The 21,324-nt window shown below is 40.2% G+C and overlaps 1 protein-coding gene across 1 annotated transcript in view; it reads right to left on the bottom strand.

Moving 5' to 3' along the window:
* Positions 1 to 5,117: 5,117 nt before the first annotated feature.
* LOC137315298 (Golgi-resident adenosine 3',5'-bisphosphate 3'-phosphatase-like) overlaps positions 5,118 to 21,324 on the bottom strand; it is a 47,183-nt gene continuing 30,976 nt past the window's right edge. Inside the window, exons 3-5 of the mRNA XM_067980099.1 lie at positions 13,307 to 13,402; positions 12,467 to 12,628; positions 5,118 to 11,787 (exon numbers count right to left, since the gene is read on the bottom strand). Coding sequence (XP_067836200.1) covers positions 11,516 to 11,787; positions 12,467 to 12,628; positions 13,307 to 13,402 — 530 coding nt within the window. The 3' untranslated portion in view covers positions 5,118 to 11,515. The remainder of the gene's footprint in view (positions 11,788 to 12,466; positions 12,629 to 13,306; positions 13,403 to 21,324) is intronic.

The raw sequence follows: 21,324 nt of genomic DNA on the forward strand, positions 1-21,324 counted from the left end.
GCATGGAGTCTGAACAGAGATCGGCATCGCACACGTAAAACACAGATGCAGGTCCCATCCCTCTGTTTACACACTGATGAGTTATGTTAAAACATTGAATAAAGGTTGCGCACTACTAAATCCCACATCCTCCAATCTGCACACCAGACCTCACCAACCTGCCGATCTGAGTTCGTACCACTCCTGCGAGAGTGCATGTACTAAGGTTCTCTGCTGATGCACTAGAGACCTTGGGTGCAAGAGGTGGACAGAAGGAGGGGCATTCTATATCCGCGGGGGGGGGGGGGGGCAAGAGGTCCTCCAGACATATACTCAAAAGATAGTGGGAGACAGCGGGGGACAAAGCCAATGCTAGGCACACAGCATCATGAACATGGATGCAGTGCAGGAAGAAGTTCAATTCTTTGGCTTGAGTGGTCAAGGTAAGTGAGGTCAACTGTCAAGTGGGGTCTCCTACTAACTGCACCACACACTACATCCCTCATCACCCACATACCAATAAACTCTTTCCATCAGTATTCAACTCTTCCAATCAGATGCTTCCTCTCACCCTTCCACATTACCACTGTTTCAAGCCACCCACCCACAACTCACAGGCCACACACACTGGCAGCTATTTAACCATGACAAGCACATCACCCAGGCACACATCCCGCTTTCTTGCAGGAGAAGGTGGCGCATATCAAGAGGCAGCAAGTGGCCGTGTTCAAGCTTGTTCCACCATTCAGTGAGATCATGGTGGACCTGTGACCTAACTCCATATACCCGTCTTAGCCCCATATCCCTTAATAGCCTTGGTTCACAGAAATCTATCAATCTCAGATTTAACATTCACAAATGAGCTAGCATCAACTGCTGTCTGTAGAAGAGCGTTCCAAACATCTCCCACCCTTTGCATGTAGAAGCATTTCCTAACTTCATTCCTGCACGTCCTGGCTCTATATGTTAGGCTATGTCCCTGCATCCTCATATCGAAGTCTAGGAGACCTCCAAAAACAGTTACAAATGTCTCGGCAGCCAGAGGCAAAAATCCAGCCACTAATCTGTAAATCCTGCATGGTCCCTTTAAATAGCACTGCTGGGGGGTCCTCCAGGCATTCTAAGACACGTTCAGATGGTCGGGGTTAAGACTGTGCGTTGAGTTAAGTCCCAAAATAGTTTTATCGCTTTAAATCAGCATTGCACTCTGAAGCCATTTTCTCCCTACTTTACATGATTCTCGTTCCTTATCTGCGCCTGCGTAAACTTGTATACCAAGATGGCGTCTGGCGCACGTCATGCAGGAAACGTGCGTGCGCATCCAAGACGCCATCTTGGATGTCGGAGAGACCGTGTAGCACTGAAACAGTGGGCGCTACACGGCCCAATTTAGCGCCCATTGTCTTTTCCTATTCACTATCAAAACACTTTAAAATTTTAAAAACCTCTACTAAATCTCCGTCTTCTCAGCTCCATTGGAAATAGTCTCAATTGCTCAGGTCTTTCCTCATAGTTTCTCATTCCTGGCAAATCCCTGGTGAATCTACGCAGTGTGCTCTCCACGGCTTTAATGTCCTTTCTATAAATTGGGTGCCCAAAACATCGCACAGTAATCTAACTGTGGCTTATTCAATGTTTTTGTACAAATTTATCATTATTTCTTTACACTTATACTCTGTGCCCTTATTTGTAAAACCCAAAATGTTGTTAGCCTTTTTTATGGCTTTATCCACCATCACTCACATTGTTAGGAAATAATACATTTGAACTACTGCGTCTCTCTTTTCATCCACACCCTTCAGTATCTTTTCATTGAGTGTATACTCCCATTCCTCAATTTTCATCGAAAAATGTATTACCTCACACTTATCCACACTAAATTCCATCTTCCTATTTTTGCATTCTGCAGTGTCTTCCCAAAGAATTTTATAATCCTCCTTACTGATTGCCAAACCTTCTACTTTTGTGTTGTCAGCAAATTTTGAGATTGTGTTCCCTATATCCAAGTCTAAATCATGTATAGATATTAAGGACAAAAATGGACCCAGAACTGAACCACTTCAAACCCTTCTCCAATCTAAGCAATTTCCACTTCCCTATCGCTCTGTTTTCTGTCTATCAACCAACTTTCAATTCATTCCTCGACGTTTCCTCTTATATTGTATGCCTGATTTTGTCTAACAAGTCTCCTGTGAAACACCTTCTTAAACGCCTTTTGAAAATCCATATAAACTACATCTACTGCATTCCCTTCATTTGGCCAGTTACTTCTTCAAAAAATTCCATTAAGTTAGTCAATGTGACTTGCCTATAATAAATCCAGGTTGGATATCTTTCATTAACCCATGTGGCACATTTCAGGATCTTTTGTCTATTTTTTCAGAGATTCACCCCCTAGGTATTTAAGATGTTAATGAGCTAGCTTTGATGTTGTTTCCCCATAGGCTGCAACTAATGAGTAATTGATTAGTCTACCTCAGAAGACCTGGGTTAAGCTATCACATAGTTGGATATTGGACAGGACTGGCACCCCCCAAAACATAACAAGCTAAGACCCCTTATAGGAGTGATTAGCTCTGCAGTACCTGAGGGGATTTGATTCAGATATTTAAAATTATTATAGGGATCAATAACATACAAGTAGATTGCTTGAGGTGATGAGGCCACCATATAAATTGAGAAAGTTGGAAGTGAGGTTACATTTTTGGAAGTTTTTTTCCCTCAGAGGGTGATTGAACTGTCGGATAGGATTCTGGAGATGGAAGGAGAGACTCTAATCCTTCACACAAAAATTAGGCACATTTTTGAGAAATAATGTGAGCATAGCATAATGGGGCCTCCTGGAGTTTATCATTTAGAGGTTGGAGATGAATTTGTGATAAAGAATTCCTGAATTTGTTTGGGTCTGTTTTTATTGCCTCTCATTGGGGGTGGTGGGGAGAGGAAGGATAGGTACATGCGGATGAGGCAAGCAAAACTCAGGTCCATATGCGAGTGCGTGTGGACCTGATGGCTTTTTCTTGTCCTAGCAACAGAGACTTTCAGTGCATTAATATATCTAATTTCAAATCCAGATCCTAGAAGTGAAAAGATAATGCATTATTCTCCTGTGTCAGCTAATTTTCCTCCACCCATCGATTATCAATATTAAATTCAGGTGTTGGGGGCGGGGAGAGGTATGTTTCATTGAAAATTCATTTGAAATATCTGAAATACCTGTTTCTCCTGTAGGTGGTATTTGGATGGGTATTTTCAATGTTAAATGCTTTCTAAAGATTTTTCATCCGTTATATTTGCTTAGGAACTAAAATTTCTAATGCCCAAAAATCAGGATTTTAAAAAATTCTAAAAATTACTTATTTCACAATATCATGATAAAATGTATTCATCTAATTCTCCTTTAATGCCTTCATTAAAGTTTTTACTTGAAGGCCTCAGTCTATCCCAAAAGCCTGAGATTGGATTTGATATTTTTGCTCAGTGCTGTGGCTCTGAGCTGAAGTGCAGTCTGATCAAGTGCAGTGTGCCTAATTAGCCAGAATGCATCACTACCAGCCAGCTGTGGAATATTTTTCTTTACCTTCTAACAATTTCTCATAGAATCATAGAAGTTACAACATGGAAACAGGCCCTTCGGCCCAACATGTCCATGTCGCCCAGTTTATACCACTAAGCTAGTCCCAATTGCCTGCACTTGGCCCATATCCCTCTATACCCATCTTACCCATGTAACTGTCCAAATGCTTTTTAAAAGACAAAATTGTACCCGCCTCTACTACTGCTTCTGGCAGCTCGTTCCAGACACTCACCACCCTTTGAGTGAAAAAATTGTCCCTCTGGACCCTTTTGTATCTCTCCCCTCTCACCTTAAATCTATGTCCCCTCGTTATAGACTCCCCTACCTTTGGGAAAAGATTTTGACTATCTACCTTATCTATGCCCCTATCCACCTGTGACTCCACTTTCAAGGAGCTATGAACCTGTACTCCTAGATCTCTTTGTTCTATAACTCTCCCGCATGCAGCAAGGCCTGGACAACATCCAGGCTTGGGCTGATAAGTGGCAAGTAACATTCACGCCAAACAAGTGCCTGGCAATGACCATTTCCAACAAGAGAGTCTAACAAGACAGTCTAACCACCTCCCCTTGACATTCAACGGCATTACCTTCGCCGAATCCCCCATCAACATCCTGGGGGTCACCAATGAACAGAAACTTAACTGGACCAGCTACATAAATACTGTGGCTATAAGAACAAGTCAGAGGCTGGGTATTCTGCGACGAGTGACTCACCTCCTGACTCCCCAAAGCCTTTCCACCTTCTACAAGGCACAAGGCACAAGTCAGGAGTGTGATGGAATACTCTCCACGTGCCTGGATGAGTGCAGCTCCAACAACACTCAAGAAGCTCGACACCATCCAGGACAAAGCAGCCTGCTTGATTGGCACCCCATCCACCACCCTAAACATTCACTCCCTTCACCACCGGCACACTGTGGCTGCAGTGTGTATCATCTACAGGATGCACTGCAGCAACTCGTCAAGGCTTCTGCAACAGCACCTCCCAAACCTGCGACCTCTACCACCTAGAAGGACAAGGGCAGCAGGCACATGGGAACAACACCACCTGCACGTTCCCCTCCAAATCACACACCATCCCGACTTGGACACATATTGCCGTTGCTTCATCATCGCTGGATCAAAATCCTGGAACTCCCTTCCTAACAGCACTGTGGGAGAACCTTCACAGAATGCAGCAGTTCAAGAAGTCGGCTCACCACCACCTTCTCAAGGGCAATTAGGGATGGGCAATAAATGCTGGTCTTGCCAGTGACGCCCACATCCCTGAATGAATAAAGAAAAACTTCTTTAACCAAACTTTTGATCATCCCTTCTAATCTCCCTTCTTTGGCTTGGCATCATATAAATGCAAGTTGTTATTATTACATCACACAATAAGGCTTATGATGGTGCATTTCCCAATACATCTATGTCAATGTTGCAGGACTTTTTTTTGCAAAGTACTTGAACAATACATGTAATACATAAAACATCAGAGTCCAGTCATCATCTTCAAGCCACTTCCTTTCAAAGTGATTTACATTTATGCTGCACAAACTACAAAAATGCTGTTCAAATAATCTGTAATAGGATATTTTATTAAAAACTTATTTTTTGTTACAAAAACATTGAATAGACTATTTCCATAGGTTGCATTTGTCATTTATGGCAACACACTGCACCTAAAATTAGATTTTGTTGATTCTGCACAGATGCAGGCAGTATATCCAGTCACAGTGAATTCCAAATCTTTAATTGTGGAGTATCAAGACTGCTTGCAAATGTCTTAGTGAGATAAAAATACAGATACAGTTTAAAAAAGCAACATTCAGCCAATATGGTATTTATAACAACTCTGACTTCACACATTTGGGTAAATAATTTGTGATTTTTAAAAAAGTTTAATTGATGAAAATTTGGTAGGGCAAAACTCTTCGAATTGTATCATTTTACAATAAATCAAATAGTTATTTGGGCAATATCTATAATAACAGCACCTAACTATGCCATTCTGATTCTGTGAATGCAGTAAGAAAATTTTTTAATATAACTTCTGAGGCAACATTTTTCCATGTTCCTATAAATGCTTCTAAACATATTTTCTTCACAAATAAAACCTTATTCTAATGTGTAAAGCCATGTTCATAGTCCTTCATAACAGTAAGTTAGGATACAAGACTTCTTCCCGCACTCTACTTAATGGCAGCACGCAACAGAACACAGCGATTTCAAAACTTAGTTTCATGTAGTTATACAAATGCCATAGTGAGAAATGAAAACCCACTAAACCTCCTGTCATCTTTGTACAGTTCACATCCTGCTTTTAGGGAGCTTAAATTCCACTTTATTTCTCAAGATGCTTTTTTGTCTTAATGCTTAGTTTTTATATAAATACACAAACTCGGCTGTTAACTGACTCATAGCCAGTTGAAAGGGTTGTACTCTCTACACTTAGATGGATATTGAATAAGTACTGCTTTTATTCTTCATCAAGACTGTTTAGCACCAATAGTATGTTGTGTGTGCAATTTATGGGTTCTGTTATATTAATGCAACAATGAATAGATCTAATTACGTTTTTTTCTGTAGCAGGGAAGAACTGAAAAACTGTTGAATAAATGCTGATCAGATTTAGTCGTCATAGCAGTTACAAGGATTTTTTTGTTTGATTGTAATAATTATAATTTATGTATAATATATGTATACTTATCAGGAGAGGGGGGTTTTGCTGATACACATTTCACAAAGGCTAGGTTGCAAAACAACCTCTAAGTATGAAAAGCATCACAGTGAAATACAGACGTATTCCATACAATGGTGAAAGCCAACTTTCATCTATGTCTCTCTTAAAACATTCATAAAAAACCTTAATGTCACAATACTAACAAGACTGCTTATTCCCCTGTATTTCCATGGGGGAAGTGACCTAACACAAGATAGATCAAAATATTTATATAATTATACATAGGACAACTTTTCAGTATGAGTTTCCTCACTCTGATTATAAAATAATGCAATGATTCTAATATTAACGAGTAATATCTATTAAGAATTACAACTACTTGATAATTCTTATAGATCTGAAAAGTTGACTAGCTACTGCAGAATGCACAATAAAGTATTCAAGTGCAATATGCAGTGTTTCTGATCGTAAAGGTCTTTATTTCAAATCACTTTCCTGAAACAAATCCTGAAAATTCAGCCATTTCCGTTGTCATAAATGGTCTATTAACAGTATTTTGAATGTCAGATGCTGATCACTACTCAGAACTCAAGACTCTTGAAAGAAGGCAAGAGAGGGGACCTTATGAGAGATGTACAAGATACTAAACAGAATAGAAAAGGTAAATCATAACTGTAGAACATTGGGGAATAGGTACAAACTAGTAAAAGACAAGTGCAGGACTGATATGAGGAAGCATTTCTTCATGTAAAGAGTGATTAATACCTGCAATGGTTTTATGGGTAAATTATGGAGGAAAAATTCTGGAATCATTCAATAGGCAGTTATATGCTGTGAAAGGGGAGGGGAATCATAGGTTTCTACGGAAGGATGGCCTTGTTCATCTGTACATATCAGTGATCAACCTCTAATGCATTTCCAGTGTTTGCTCAACATGTTTCAAGTATTTTCTTCAACAAAGCAATGTTTAATTTTTTTGATTATTTAAAAAACATTTTATTATTTCATTAATACTGAATTAAGATTTATTTTAAAGATTGAAAGCTAACATTAGCAGTGACAGATGTTATCTTTATGTAAACACAACTAGTATGTTAATTTAAAAAAATAGAAAACCTGTGCACATTCAGCAAGGGGATCCAGACTGTATGGTACTTCCCCTATTTTAGATGGAAGCTGTACATCAAGTGCAATGACTGTCATATAGATGCTTAATCCATGTTGTGGAGGTGTTGGGATTTGGGAAAGGATTTTGTCATAGCATTTGATGCACCTGGTCATCGCTAGTGGTGAGAACTGTGCCAGTCTGAGTATCTTAGACAGCACTCATCCATGTCCCTCAGTGTTAGTTACTGCCCTTGTGGTATTCTGGATTGCTGGCCAGAATGGTTGGATCTGAGGCCTGACCAGATAATGTGAAGGAGTATGCCAGTTTGGCTGCATCCTCTCCAGCATTCATCAGAAAGGGAGAGGTAAATCAATAAAGCTAATGCACAAGATAATGGTGTACGAGATTGAGTTGGTCCCCCCACACATTTTACTGCAAATGGTAGTTGGGTTTGTTCCCAAGTTTTCCTCCTCTCTTGCAAATGGGAGCTACACAAGTGACCAAACACGATAATGCCCCAGAAAAGATAGGATAGCTTCTGTGCACCTATGTCCACCTATTAACCTCATATGTAGCTGCCCAAACCCTTGTGTGTAAAACTACTGTATAAATATTTACAACTGTGCAACTAATGCATTCTCTCATAAAAGCCATGTTAAGAAAATATGCTACAACTACACAAATAGGTAAACCAGTGTATAATCTTTATCTTTGTGTACAGTTTGACTGTTAAATGTTTCTTTTTGTTTGAATTTGTACTGGTTGGTTTCATGAGATAAAATTTATTTTAAAAACTGGGTTTCTGATCACTTTTTCCAGCACTAAACCACAAAATAAGGCTGAAGAAAATTAGTAGTCATTTAAAAAAATTGTTTGAAAGTTATTAGTTACATCTAAGTTTTGTTATAATCTTTATTTCATTAGAATAGCATGTCATAGTAGATACAGCACAGGAGGCAATTCGGCCCACCATGCACGTGCCGGCTCTTTGAAAGAGCTATTCAATTAGTTCCATGCCCCTGCTCTTTCCCCATAACCCTGTAATTTTATCCCTTCAAGTATTTATCCAATTCCCTTTTGAAAGTTACTATTGAATCTGCTTCCACCACCCTTTCAGGCAGTGCATTACAGATCACAACTTGCTGCATAAAAAAATGTTTCCTCATGTCGCCTCTGGTTCTTTTGCCGATCATCTGAAATCTGTGTCCTCTGGTTACCAACCCTTCTGCCACTTGGAAACAGTTTCTCCGTATTTACTCTATCAAAACCAGTCATAATTTTGAACACTTCTATCAAATCTCCTCTTAACCTTCTCTGTTCTAAGGAGAATAACCCCAGCTTCTCCAGTCTCAACACATAATTGAAGCTGGAGTTGTTCTCGCTACAATTACATGGGGCTTTAGTGTTACGATCCCCTGAGTCATACTATCCTATGACTAGATATTGGGCAATAAAGGTAAATTCCTGGGTGTAGGGGATGCAGGGTCTTTTTTTGGGACAGACCAGTGATACTGAACCCAAGAGAATACCTTGTACAGACCCGAAATTTGTAACAAGTGTACAAACACTTAACATTTTTGCACAAATTCCTTTAGCAGCTACTTAGTTGAAGAAAGGCACGTGCTACCCTTTCAACAACTGACATCTGTGTTGATGAAATTGCAAGGTGTTTCCTGTAGCGCTCAGTGCCTAAAAGGAAACTATATTTATATTTACAATAGAGATATTAGGGGTCAGCAAACTCAACCAAACCATTTTAAGTTAAGTACTCACACTCACTAGAACGAAGAAATAAACAAGTCTGTATTGGTGAAAGTGGGTGGGCTCCTTCCGACTCCATTCCTATTTAAGCCAATAGTCATTAGACGTTCCAGTCACTAATTATTTCCCCTTTTTCCATCTACAATCAGGAAATTGCCTTTTAGAAGTGGAGAACAATTTCCCCATCTCCAATTTCACTACTCTTTTTTTCTCCCCCAATTCTCAACCTGGCATTGTCCTTCCTCGGATACAGTTCCACAAATAACTATTATTCCTGTGAGCCGTGGCAAAGTATCCACAGGCTATACTACCACTGGTGCATAACAGCCAAATCTGATGCTGTCCTCATGATTTGCCACCTATGCACACTTCCAGCAGGGGGCACTGGATGGTGATTGGGAGTGTGAAACCAGACAATGTCCCTTCCCGAACGCAGAGCCATTAAGGCCAATTGCAATGTCCTCACCGCTGGTCTACCTGGAATCAGGTAACTCAGTACAGACAGGGGAACACACCTGGGACCTTCAGGTCTGGATATCTCACTGAATAAGTTTTGAGTCACCCTTAGATGTGAACAACTTTCATCAATGACATACAGTAGAACCAAAAGTATTCAAGTCTGTTATATAAACTTGACAAGAAACATTATTTTCAAAATGTAGAGAACTTGTTCAGATATTAATAAAAATCAGTATGACACAATGCAACCAATGCAAATAGGAGGCACTGCAAATTTAAGCACTTTCTATTTGAGTTCTTAAGCTGTATCAGAACACAAAGTTAGAACTCTTAAGAACAAATGAAAATAAATATTTTATATGAGGCCTTAAAAAAAAGCATGAACTCACTTAAGTGTTAAATTTTACAGCAATAACACAGAAAATGAAAGCATTACTTCAAATGCCACAAATACTTCCATCTACATAGAAGAACTAGACCAGTGAATAATTGTGTAGCTTTGTCTGAAAATTCCAACAACATATAGTCAGGAACACAAACAGAATGAGTAAGAATACAATCAAAGCAGTAACAAAGTCAAAAAACAAGATTTGCTGGATTAAGCTAGAAGACTACACTATTACTAGTAGAATGTTGGGATCAGTCATTATAGATCTGCATGCATCTTGATTCAAATTCCAATTCTGCCAGCTTTGCACCGTTTCTTGCAGTTGTTCCTTCAATGTTTACTTTTAACAACTATTCACAAAGACAAAAAATTGTGCTTGAACTGCAAAGTGCATCAATATTGGATTTTTAAAAAAAACAATTACCGTAGGACTCAGTTTTTAAATCTAGTTTTACAACAATCCCTGGTGAATGCCCACGGTGGCTTAGTGGGTAATGCACCATCTAATATGGTACTGAGCCATATATAGCAAGAGGTACAAGGTTCAATCCCCAGTCTGTGCTGAGTTGGCTGATTTCAGGTGGGGCAGTGGTAGGGATTTTACAGCTGGCTTCAATGCTCAGGTAGGATTCCTGCTCCTATTCACTACCCAATGGTCCCCGCTGAAAGTGTTGAATAGTCCGCCATTCACTGTCAAGGCTCAGCCACAAAGAGTGGCCATTTGTGCAAGGTACCTGAGGGCTGTCAATGCTTGTGGAATCAACCATAAAACAGCACGAGTCAGCGAGTTCAGGCGAATGGGGGGTAGGGGGAACACAGAAAAATCCTCCGTATGGTGAGGTCATCCTACCCGATGTACTCACATGTTTAATCATTCATTATTGCCTAGCTAGAACTTGTAAAATGTTCAATAATCTTTAAATAAAGCAGTAGCGCTATAATACATATGGCAGGTTCAATTCAAATACGAATATTCACAATTTTATCCTAGAATTGAGAAATTGAAAGAAAAAGTACATTAGGGAAAAGTTCAGCAATTGAAGCCTTAATGAGCCTTTACTCATTTACACAAAGCTATGGGGCATGTGTTGTAGTACCATAAAGAAATTAATTCTCTATATGGTTACTTTCATTTAAAAAAAAATTTCAGTTTTTATTTTAACAGTACACTTTGTCCTATCTGAGTTAGGAGGGGGAAAAAAATCTAGTTCTTAAACAGTAGATTAGACTATCAGCTGAATGTAATGGTACTTGGAATTATAGATTCCACAATTCTGCAACCATAAGTTATTAACTTAAACATTTTATAAACATTCACATTAGTACATTAAATTTGGCTAAAGTTCTTAGAAACAAATAATACTGTTTACCAGCCCAAACCTGCAATTTTAAAATCAGGATTGGGTCCTACTGAAAATTAATTTCTTGCTCTACTATGCCATCCAAACCTAAACTCTTGTCTTCACACACATAAATCAGCATAATGATTCCAAGAGCACGGAGATAAAGGTTAATTCACACCTATTATGAACACTTTTTTTGCTTTTACATTGAAGCCACTAGTTGGGAATCTCTACTAAGCTTTAAAGGATTTCAAATCTGGCAACTTCTCAAGCAGCATTTTGTGGGCGACACCAATACTAGCAACAATTCCACCTTCATTCAACTCAGTATCAGTATAATCAATAGCCTTTCCTTGGAGAGTAGTCATTTGACCACCAAGTGCTTCCAAAAGGGCATTGCCAGCACAGATGTCCCACTTCTTGATATTAGTTACATGAAGGTACACATCAGCATGGTCAGGCTGTTTATCATCAGGTATATCCAGCAGAGATAGCACTTTATAACCTACAAAAATACAAGACATTAGTAAATTTTCTTTCGCACGTAAGTTTAAATGAACTCAAGAAATTCAAAAAAGTGTAATAAAATGGCCCCAATTCTCAATGGTTTGGATTTTGCTTCATTTTCTATTGGGCCAGTAGTTTTGAACATTTGTCCAGTATGCTGTCCATATCTCCAAGTTCTGGATCACATACATCAACATTAGATCATAACTATATCTGTATTTGCACAGCTTTTATATTACAATTAATAAGAATTATACAAAACGGTATTCAAAAGTCACCAGCAACCTCCCGAAAAAGGTCAAAATGAATAGGATGTTGAGGGATGAAGCAGTGATGTACTTCAAATGCAGTGTTTACACTTGGTTGTCAGAGTTCCTGGGGACCACTGCTAACTAACAGTGTACAGCGTGATCACGTTGAACTCATCATGCTTGTGGAGTATACTCAGATTTGTGGTGCTAGTGAAGGGTCTGAAGACTATTGTCATCTTTGGACAATGCAACTACAAGAACAAAACCACTTATCTCCCGTTTTCATTAATAACTTTCCACTAAATGAATTATCACTTGTAGACATCTATGGAGTGAATATGCGAGAAATTTTAGTCCCAGACTATTTTATTGAATTACAATAAACTGTGCAAAATAAAGACTAAAAAAATGTATTTTAAACCTTACCTGCCCCTCCGGCTTCTCTAATGTCACTGTCATTTCCAAATGCTTTTTGGGCAAATGCTTTCCCTGTGCCTGTATGTGACCGGGAAATTATAATTTTGAGATTCTTCTCATTGTATGATTTACGCATGCTCACATTTGATCCGCCATGTACCATTGCCCATGCTGTCAGACAGAAAAATACCATTAAGACAACAATGTAATTCTTAAACCATTATCACTGTAACAACAAAGAGGTATTTTCTATTTTGTTGGGTAATGGATTTTTAAATATTCAGAAATGAAAAATAAATTGTTGACTTAATTGCACATATATGCTCACCTCCTGGGCATTTTATTAAGTAGCTGGCATGCTTAAAATATTTAATCTACCCACTGAGAGCAGAGTTCTGAGCATCATTGTAATCTGGGAATGGTACTTACAATTCTACAAATACGATAGGCAGGGATAAAATTAAAAATAGAAAAATTGAAAAAAAGTATACAGTAAATTGAGCGAGAGAGAAAAAAAAATGTTTCAAGTGTGACTCCATATCAGATCTGAGGATTGTTTGATTAAGGTCACTCCTGAAATCTTAACTCATCTTATTCTCTCAGATGCTGATCAACCTTCTGTGATTTCAAACATTTTGTTTTTATTATGATAGGAAAGGGAGCAGTGAGAAAAGCCAATAAATAAATGAACAAAGAATATATAAACAAGACTAATTTGAAGAAATTACAGTAGCAAAAGCAAGGAAAAGAAGAAAAAATGAATAATGGGAAGACAGCAAAAAAGGATATTAAAATAACAAGCAATTAACTCTTCTAGACTGATTTTTGAGATATAATTGCTTTCCATACCTGTAAAATCAGCAAATGGCTTATGAATTACTCCAATCACTGGTTTTCCATTCACGGCTACGCACACCATAGTGGTGACATAATGTAAAAGCTTTTCTGCACAAAAGATGAAAAGGAAAGTTATTTAATGTAAGTTACCCTCATTTTTCTTTTGTGCTGCAATGCATTTTAATTTTGAATTCCAATTTTGTTCTAGTAATTGCCTGTTAATTTTCCACTTTCTTTTAAAGGCAATGCTGGAAATATTCAAATTAGTTCTTAAACAAAAGCCACTTCATGGATTACAAATGCAGCACTGGATTCCAGAAAAATCTAATAAAGTTCACGTGAATTTCACGACAACTGGAGCCCAAAACTGCCTAATTATTTTCCACATAAAGCAACCAAACTCCTTTCTGAACCTAACACACAAATTCATACTGTACTTTCTCAGTCCTTTAAAAACTTGGAAACCTGGAAAGCAGCAGCAGAAATATCTGACTTATTCAAGAAGCAGTAGATTGAAAATCTTATGTAATTAATGAATTTGATTAGGTGAATGTCTGAAGGAAGGTTCCATTTGATTATGAACTGTTGTAAAGCCTATGATAGATGTACTGTTTCAGTCAGGCACTGAAACCTCTTGTGTTCTGCAGAACAGAAGCTACTGTGACATCATAAAAATAAGTCCAATTTCAGAAATTGTATTTTTAACATAAACTGGATGCAGTCTTCCAGTGTGTTATTCAGTATACAGTAACATGTAGAAATTAATGGTTCCTATCTTCTTTCCACATATGGAATATTGATTTTGCTTTGCTTTTGCTGGTGGTCTGCATAACAGACTGCGATAGATAGTTCCCATATGATTAAGCCGGAGGTGGTACATAACACATTTAGATGCGAGGTTGCATGGGGAATTATTTCACTGTCTTCTGCATATTATGGTGCAAATAAATAATTTGAAGGTGTGTCCTTATTGTAGCTTTCAACGGGTCAGAGCTGATCCCGTGTTTACAGATGGCATCAATAAGGTGCGGTATGTACTCAGAGAATAGGAAATAATCAAGGATGAAGCTTTGATACATGGTGGAGGTGACCGTGCAAGTATGGAAGGAGAAACCATTCCAGAAGATGTGCTGGCTATGTTGGGACAGGTCGAAGTGGAACCATTGCAGGGCAATGCCATGGAAGTCGAATGCAAAAGGGGTTGTGCAGAAGAATGGTGTGATCAACAATGTTGAAAGCTGCAGAGAGCTGGAGGAAGACCGGGAAGTATAATTTTCATAGTCGTAGTCATGTAGAACATCATTGACTTTCACCAGGATGATCAGATTAACTTAAAATAATCAGATATCAAAATCATGTAACCAGGAACCAATTAGATGCATGAAACATGCCAATACTGTCATTTCAGATTAGTTATTTTTGTGCTCAAACAACCACATTTCACCAAAGGATTTTCTGCAGCAAAGAACTGCCATGACAGTTCTCACTTCCTCTCTTGGCTAAACACTTGCTCCCTGGCTCAAAATCTTCTATTTCTGTGGGAGACCCATCTCACCCCCTCAGAAAATGGCAAGCTCATGAGGGACTGCTTCCTACACACCCAAAAGCAGGGAAGCGACCTTACAGATTTACAAGTGCCCCCTCCCTCCTTGAGATGAGCACCTCAGGCGAAAACTGCAACTCCATTCTGATAAAGGGTCGAATAACAGGAGAACTGAATATAATGCTCAATGTATATGTCCCCAATGTGAACTCCCCCACAGCAACATTCTTCTCATTCACACAGTGAAGGCCACAGTGATAAAGAGGAGACCTAACTGTATCCTCCACTCTCAGTTGCACAGGTTTTCAGTGGACATGAGCTGCTTAGGACAAACAGCCAGAACAATCAAACGGCCTGGAAATTCCTACGGCTCCGCTCCGCTGGAATAAGTGCAGCAGAGCGGAACACTCACCCAAGGCCGGAGAACGAATCCCAAACTCCGGGGACAGGGTCACTTGCGTTGCCAGTGCCTGTAAGGGCACGTCAGTGGTGGCTGATCCTTCACTCCAAGGCAGAGTCCTCCACGGACCCAAATGGACCAAAGAATTTTTTAAAAAATTCTTCAGCCCCCACTGGAGCCACTCTGACTAGAGAAGGTGATCAATCCCCTCCAGGATGGATTGCCTTACTTTAGTAAAGGTTTGGGGGTTTTAAGATACTGCAAGGGACTTACACTATGTTTACACTGGTGAGAGTTCTGATGAGGCCTTTCAAGGAAGGAATTTCCCACAGACGGCCTCCCCATGGCTCCCCTGACTTTAAAGGTTTGGTCAAAATGTGGCAGAGTCAAGATCCTTCCCATTTTCTGATCTCATCCGTCCCCACCCCCATCCAGACAAAACTGATACACCCTCTCCACTCGCAGGAATTTCGGGACCAATGTAACAATATCTGTTAGACACTTGGGAAGGGAATCACTTTTTATTCAAACCTGCATAAAATATACTATCTTCTGGAAGCAATCACACCCACATCAAGTGAAGAGCTGTTAAATGGGGCCAACTGCCATCTATGTCCATGCCCCAGTCAATCTCCAACTCTCCCTCACTGAACCATCACCCGACCCTGACATTGCTTATACCCAAAGTTTATATTCTCCCTGTTGTGCAACTTGCCCACTGTATATCAGAAGTCACATTATTGCTTTCTCCTCTGCCAAGAAGCCTGGAGCATAGTCAAGCCAGAAAGATCTGGAGCAAAAGATGGTAGAACTACAGGCCTACCATAGAATGGCATCAACCAGAGAGAAACGAGCAAGCCCTTATTCAAGCCAGAGATCAATTAAACAGCCTATCATCAGTAGCGGGAGAAAATCACTGACGCACTAGGGCGATGAACTATGAGCAAAGTGATGAGCCAGGAAAACTCCAAGTACACATCCTGAAAAAACCAGCACAACAGTACAGCAAGGGAAAAGCGGAGGGCAAGCTAACCTCTGAACCCGCCGAGAACAACAGACTTTTATGCCTAACTATACACCTCACTGCACAGGAAACATCATACCACCTTGCCAAGCTTTCCTTCGCAGAACTCAACCAAGCAGCAATATCAAGCCCCCAATCTGGCAAGGCCTCTGGCCTTGATGGTTACCCAGCCAGCAGGGAATTCTACTCCCCGAGCTGACACTCCTCTTGCTGAAATGATTTAATCACATTGAAGTAACAAGCAGCTTCTTTCAAGACTGCCACATTAATGCACAAAAGCATCAAAGACCCAACCATCTGCTCATTTTGGATTCATATTACTGTTCAGGATGGACTACAAAATACTACAGTCGTAGTCACCAGACAAAGTTCATGCCGCCCAAATAGGGTTCATATGTCACTCAGGCGACATCAGACACCCAAGTCATGTATTGCACCACTGCAACTGCACCAATACTCTTGCCCTAGTGCTCTCACCAGACAGAGAAGGCTTTGACTAGATGGAGTGGGAATTCTTGTGAATTGCATTTAGATGAATGGCTTTTAGACTTGCAGTCAGGAAGTGGATGAAAATTCTACACTCATGCCCCATATCTGCTATTTACACAAATGCCCCCTGATCTCCAGCATTCTCTTTCCACCAGAAAAAAGACACAGACACTTCTCATCTCCCATTCTCTTTGCTTTAGCTATAGAGTCCCTGGCACCAAGCATCAGAGCAAGCACAGACATTCAGAGTTGAGACTAGAGGAATAAGCACAAAATATTACTGCTTGTGATGACATCCTACTATATGTAATTAACCCCACCATGTCACTCTCTAACATCTTGTAAACGACCAAGGAGTACATCCAACTTTCAGGAACCAAGCTTAACTGCTCTAACAGAAGGCTTGTCCCTCACGCAGGCCATGCCCTCATACATCCATGAGCCCTACCCCTTTGCATGGTCAGAGTCAGGCTTCAAATATCATGGTCTAATTGTAACAACCCCCCCCCCGACCCCCCCAAACGCACCACCCTGTAAAAAGAACCCCTCCACCACCACTCCGCATCTTGGTCAGCATACATGTAGATATTGACAGATGGAACAACCTATCCATATTGCTCCAGGGGAGGGTGAACACAAAAAAGAATGTGTCCCCCTGCCTCCTCTACTGGTTTCAGATACTACTGCTAAGGGTCTCAGCCCCACAATTCTCAGAAATGCCCCATAACAATAACAATGCTGTCCTGAAATGAGATCTGTACCTCCTTGAAAATCCCTCAGAACCTTTTATCTTCATTGGATGCCATGAGAGCTGGACGTGAGCAAGTGAGGGGAGCATCAACATAACACCAGAGGGCATGAGACAGTCGCAAATCAATCACAGGAAGGCCAGGACTGCCAAATAAGATGTGGTAGACCTCAGCCTGATGGTAGAGTACCACAGGGCAACAGTCATAATTTAAAAAGATCTTCTGGCCTTGCCCAGCCCCACACAAAAGCCTCAGCTCTAGCCAGAATATCCTGGGAAAAAAAATCTTCTTCTGCCCTCAACTTTGCTTTCAGTCTTATTCTCCCAATTTAAATAAAATAATCTTTTCCTGAACCCCCGCCTTGCTCTTCTGCCTCAGATCCGTCAGAACTTAAGTGCTTGTTCATCAGTGAAGATGGCAGTTGATGCGCAGTGGAAGAACATGATCATGGCAGGAACCACAAACATGACAGACAAGCTGGGGCTGGCAAATTACACGCAGCAGACCTCAGTCCAATGCCGGGCTAGTTTAGCAAGCTGCCAAGTATACAGGCAAAATAAATTTCATTTTACATTCTGCACAGGCCAGAGGGTGACAGACAGCACCTCTTTTTAAAAAAAAATAAGGTCCCAATCTGCTTTTTCCTTTCATTTTTACTAACTCTATTCTCCAATGATTTCTCCGTGCTCTCTTTTTTTGTTAAGCCCATTCTGTGCATTTTTTTCTTCCACTATTTTTTAAGAACCCCATTCTGCTTCATAAGACTCTTAAGTCTTTTACCAAGCTGAAAGGAACAATTCTCACAAAATCCATATTGCTTTAAAACAGCGTGTCCTCCAACTCCCATGAATAGCGAGCGCCATGGGAGATCTATAATTAAAAATAGTGTATATGGCAGCCACTTCCTGTCCACAAGCTTTACATCCTGCAGTCACAATTTTTGGTCATAAGTTACAATCTAAAAATTGTATGTCAGCATTTAGAATGGCAATTTTTATATGTAAACTGTTGTCCATCATAATGTAGTTGCAGACCCTGGCCACTAGATGGCTCGAAGGTTCAGGTCTCCGATTTGTCACCTGGAATTTCCTTGGGGGTTCCCCTGTTCATCTGCGGTAATTTCAATGGAAGATCAGCAGAAACCCCAGAGAAATGGCTGCTGTTCCTCTGGGGTTTCCAATGAAATTACGAAGGACAATTGGGGGAACCCCTTCAGAAATTCTACCTGCGTATTTCCAAGTTGTTCTGGATGCCACTTTCCTTTTCACAGGTAAGTTATTGCTTTAAATTTTATCTCTTTCTTTCTATTTTTCTTTCTTAAATGTAATTTGATTTATTCCTGCTCTCTTCCTCTTTGCCCCCCTCCTGGAGTGTGCAGCCATCTTCCACCTTTCAGTTCCTCTTTACCCCACTGGTCTCCCCCATGCCACTGCCAAGATCTCGATCATTCCAACTGCCTGACTTCCCACTGGCTTCCTCTTTTCTTCGCGGTCTTGCTGCTTAGCATGCGCTTCTGTCCCGAGGCTTCTTATCTGTCTTCTGGTCGCTGCACAATATCACTCCCTTTTCTTCCTTTGCAGCCTTGCCATGAAGCATACACTACATTGGCTCCTGTCCTAGACTTCACCTCCTCTTTTCTGCTTCCCAGCACTATACCAACAAGCAGCAATTAATTTTCAAAGGACCCATAGCATTATCATTTATTTATGGCTCTATAACCACTTTAACCACAAATTACTGCTTCCTAGCTTAGTACTAGGAACCAGCTTTAAAAACATGCTATGAGTGGAATAGAGCTGTAAGGCTCTGCCCCAACTTCAATCCCATCCCACACTTATCTTCAGCTCAGGTTCCAGGCTATCATCGCCCTCAACCTCTGCTACTATCTTGGCTCAGACCCAGCTCTACTCCTCATTTCCCAACACTAAGCTCACCAACTCCCACCCCACAAACCGTCAACACCTACCCTAACTCTTTCCCTATCCCTCCTACCATGCAATACCCTAAACTCGCAAACCGCCCATTCCTCCTCACCCCCTCACCCTTTCTCTCTTATCAATTCCCAACCCAACTGCCCATTTCTTCCCACCTCTAACTGGACCCCTTTCCAACCAGCATTACACATTCACCACCAGAAAATCTGTCCTGTGCCCACGATCCCTCCTATCAGTACCTGAAACCCAAAAGACACCCACAACCAACAGCTCACAGCACGATCAAGATCCCTGCCCACCTGATGCCCTACAACTCAAAATACTTCCTTCCCTGATACAAACCCAACATCTCCCACCTTAAAAGACAGAAAGACAAACAAAAGATGACATGAAAAAAAAATGAACAGAAAGATAGAGAACCATAAGAGAAGAAAAACATACAGAAGGTGAGATGGAGGGGAACAGAGAGAGAGAAACAGAAGTAGGCACAGAAAGAAATTCAACATGAGGATGGTAGAGAGGGGCTAGACAGAATGTTTCCTCTGACTGACTATGAGCAATGCCACAGTTGAACTAAATATTCCAGGGTACTTGACATTTCTGAAAGACAGGCAGAATGGAAAAGGAGGGGGGTAGCCCTGATAATAAAGGATAACATAAGGACAGTAGTGAGAAAGGATCTTGATTCAAAAGATCAGGATGGAGAATCTGTACGGGTGGAGATAAGAAATAACGAGGGGCAGAAAACTCTGGTGGGAGTAGTTTATAGGCCCCCTAAAAGTAGCTATACCATTGGACAAAGTATTAATCAAGAAATAATAGGAGCTTGTAACAAAGGCAATGCAATAATCATGGTGGACTTTAATTTTCACATAGGCTGGGCAAATCAAATTGGCAATGGTAGACTGGAGGACGAGTTCATGGAATGCATTCACGACAGTTTCCTAGAACAATACATCATGGAACTAAACAGAGAATAGGCTATTTTAGTTCTTGTACTGTGTAATGAGACAGGATAAATTAGTAATCTCATAGTAAAGGATCCTCTGGGGAAAAGTGATCATAATAATGATAGAATTTCACATTGAGTTTGAGAGTGATGTACTTAAGTCCGATACTAGAGTCTTAAACTTAAACTTAAATAAAGCCAATTGAGGGGCGAGGTGACTAATGTTGATTGGGAAATTAGATTAAAAAGTATGACGGTAGATAAGCAGTGGCAAACATTTAAAGAAATATTTCAAAATTCTCAACGAATATACATTCCATTGAGAAATAAAAACCCCACGGGAAAAGCGATCCAACCGTAGCTAACTAAAGAAGTTAAGCATAAAATTAGATTAAAAGAGGCTTATAATGTTGTGAAGAATAGTTGTAAGCCTGAGGATTGGGAGACATTTAGAAACCAGCAAAGGATGACCAAAAAATTGATAGAAGGAGAAATTAGAATAAGAGAGTAAACTAGCAAAAAATATAAAAAGATTGTAAGAGCTTCTACAGTATGTAAAAAGGAAGACAGTAGCAAAGGTTAACATGGGTCCCTCAGAGGCTGAGACAGGAGAAATTATAATGGGGAATAAGGAAATGGCAGAGACATTAAACAAATATTTTGTATCTATCTTCACAGGAGAAGACACAAAAAGCAGACCAGAAATAATGGGGAACCACAGGGCAAATGAGAATGGGGAACTTAAAACAGTTAATATCACCAGAGAAAAAGTACTGGACAAATTAATGGGACTAAAAGCCAACAAATCTCCTGGGCCTGATGGCCTATATCCCAGGGTTCTAAAAGAGGTGGCTGCAGAGGTTGTGATCTTCCAAAATTCCATAGATTCCATAACGGTCCTAGAGGATTGGAAGGTAGCAAATGTAACACCACTACAAGAAA

This window comes from Heptranchias perlo, chromosome 3 (assembly GCF_035084215.1).
Source record: "Heptranchias perlo isolate sHepPer1 chromosome 3, sHepPer1.hap1, whole genome shotgun sequence".
In the NCBI taxonomy this organism is placed as follows: domain Eukaryota; kingdom Metazoa; phylum Chordata; class Chondrichthyes; order Hexanchiformes; family Hexanchidae; genus Heptranchias; species Heptranchias perlo.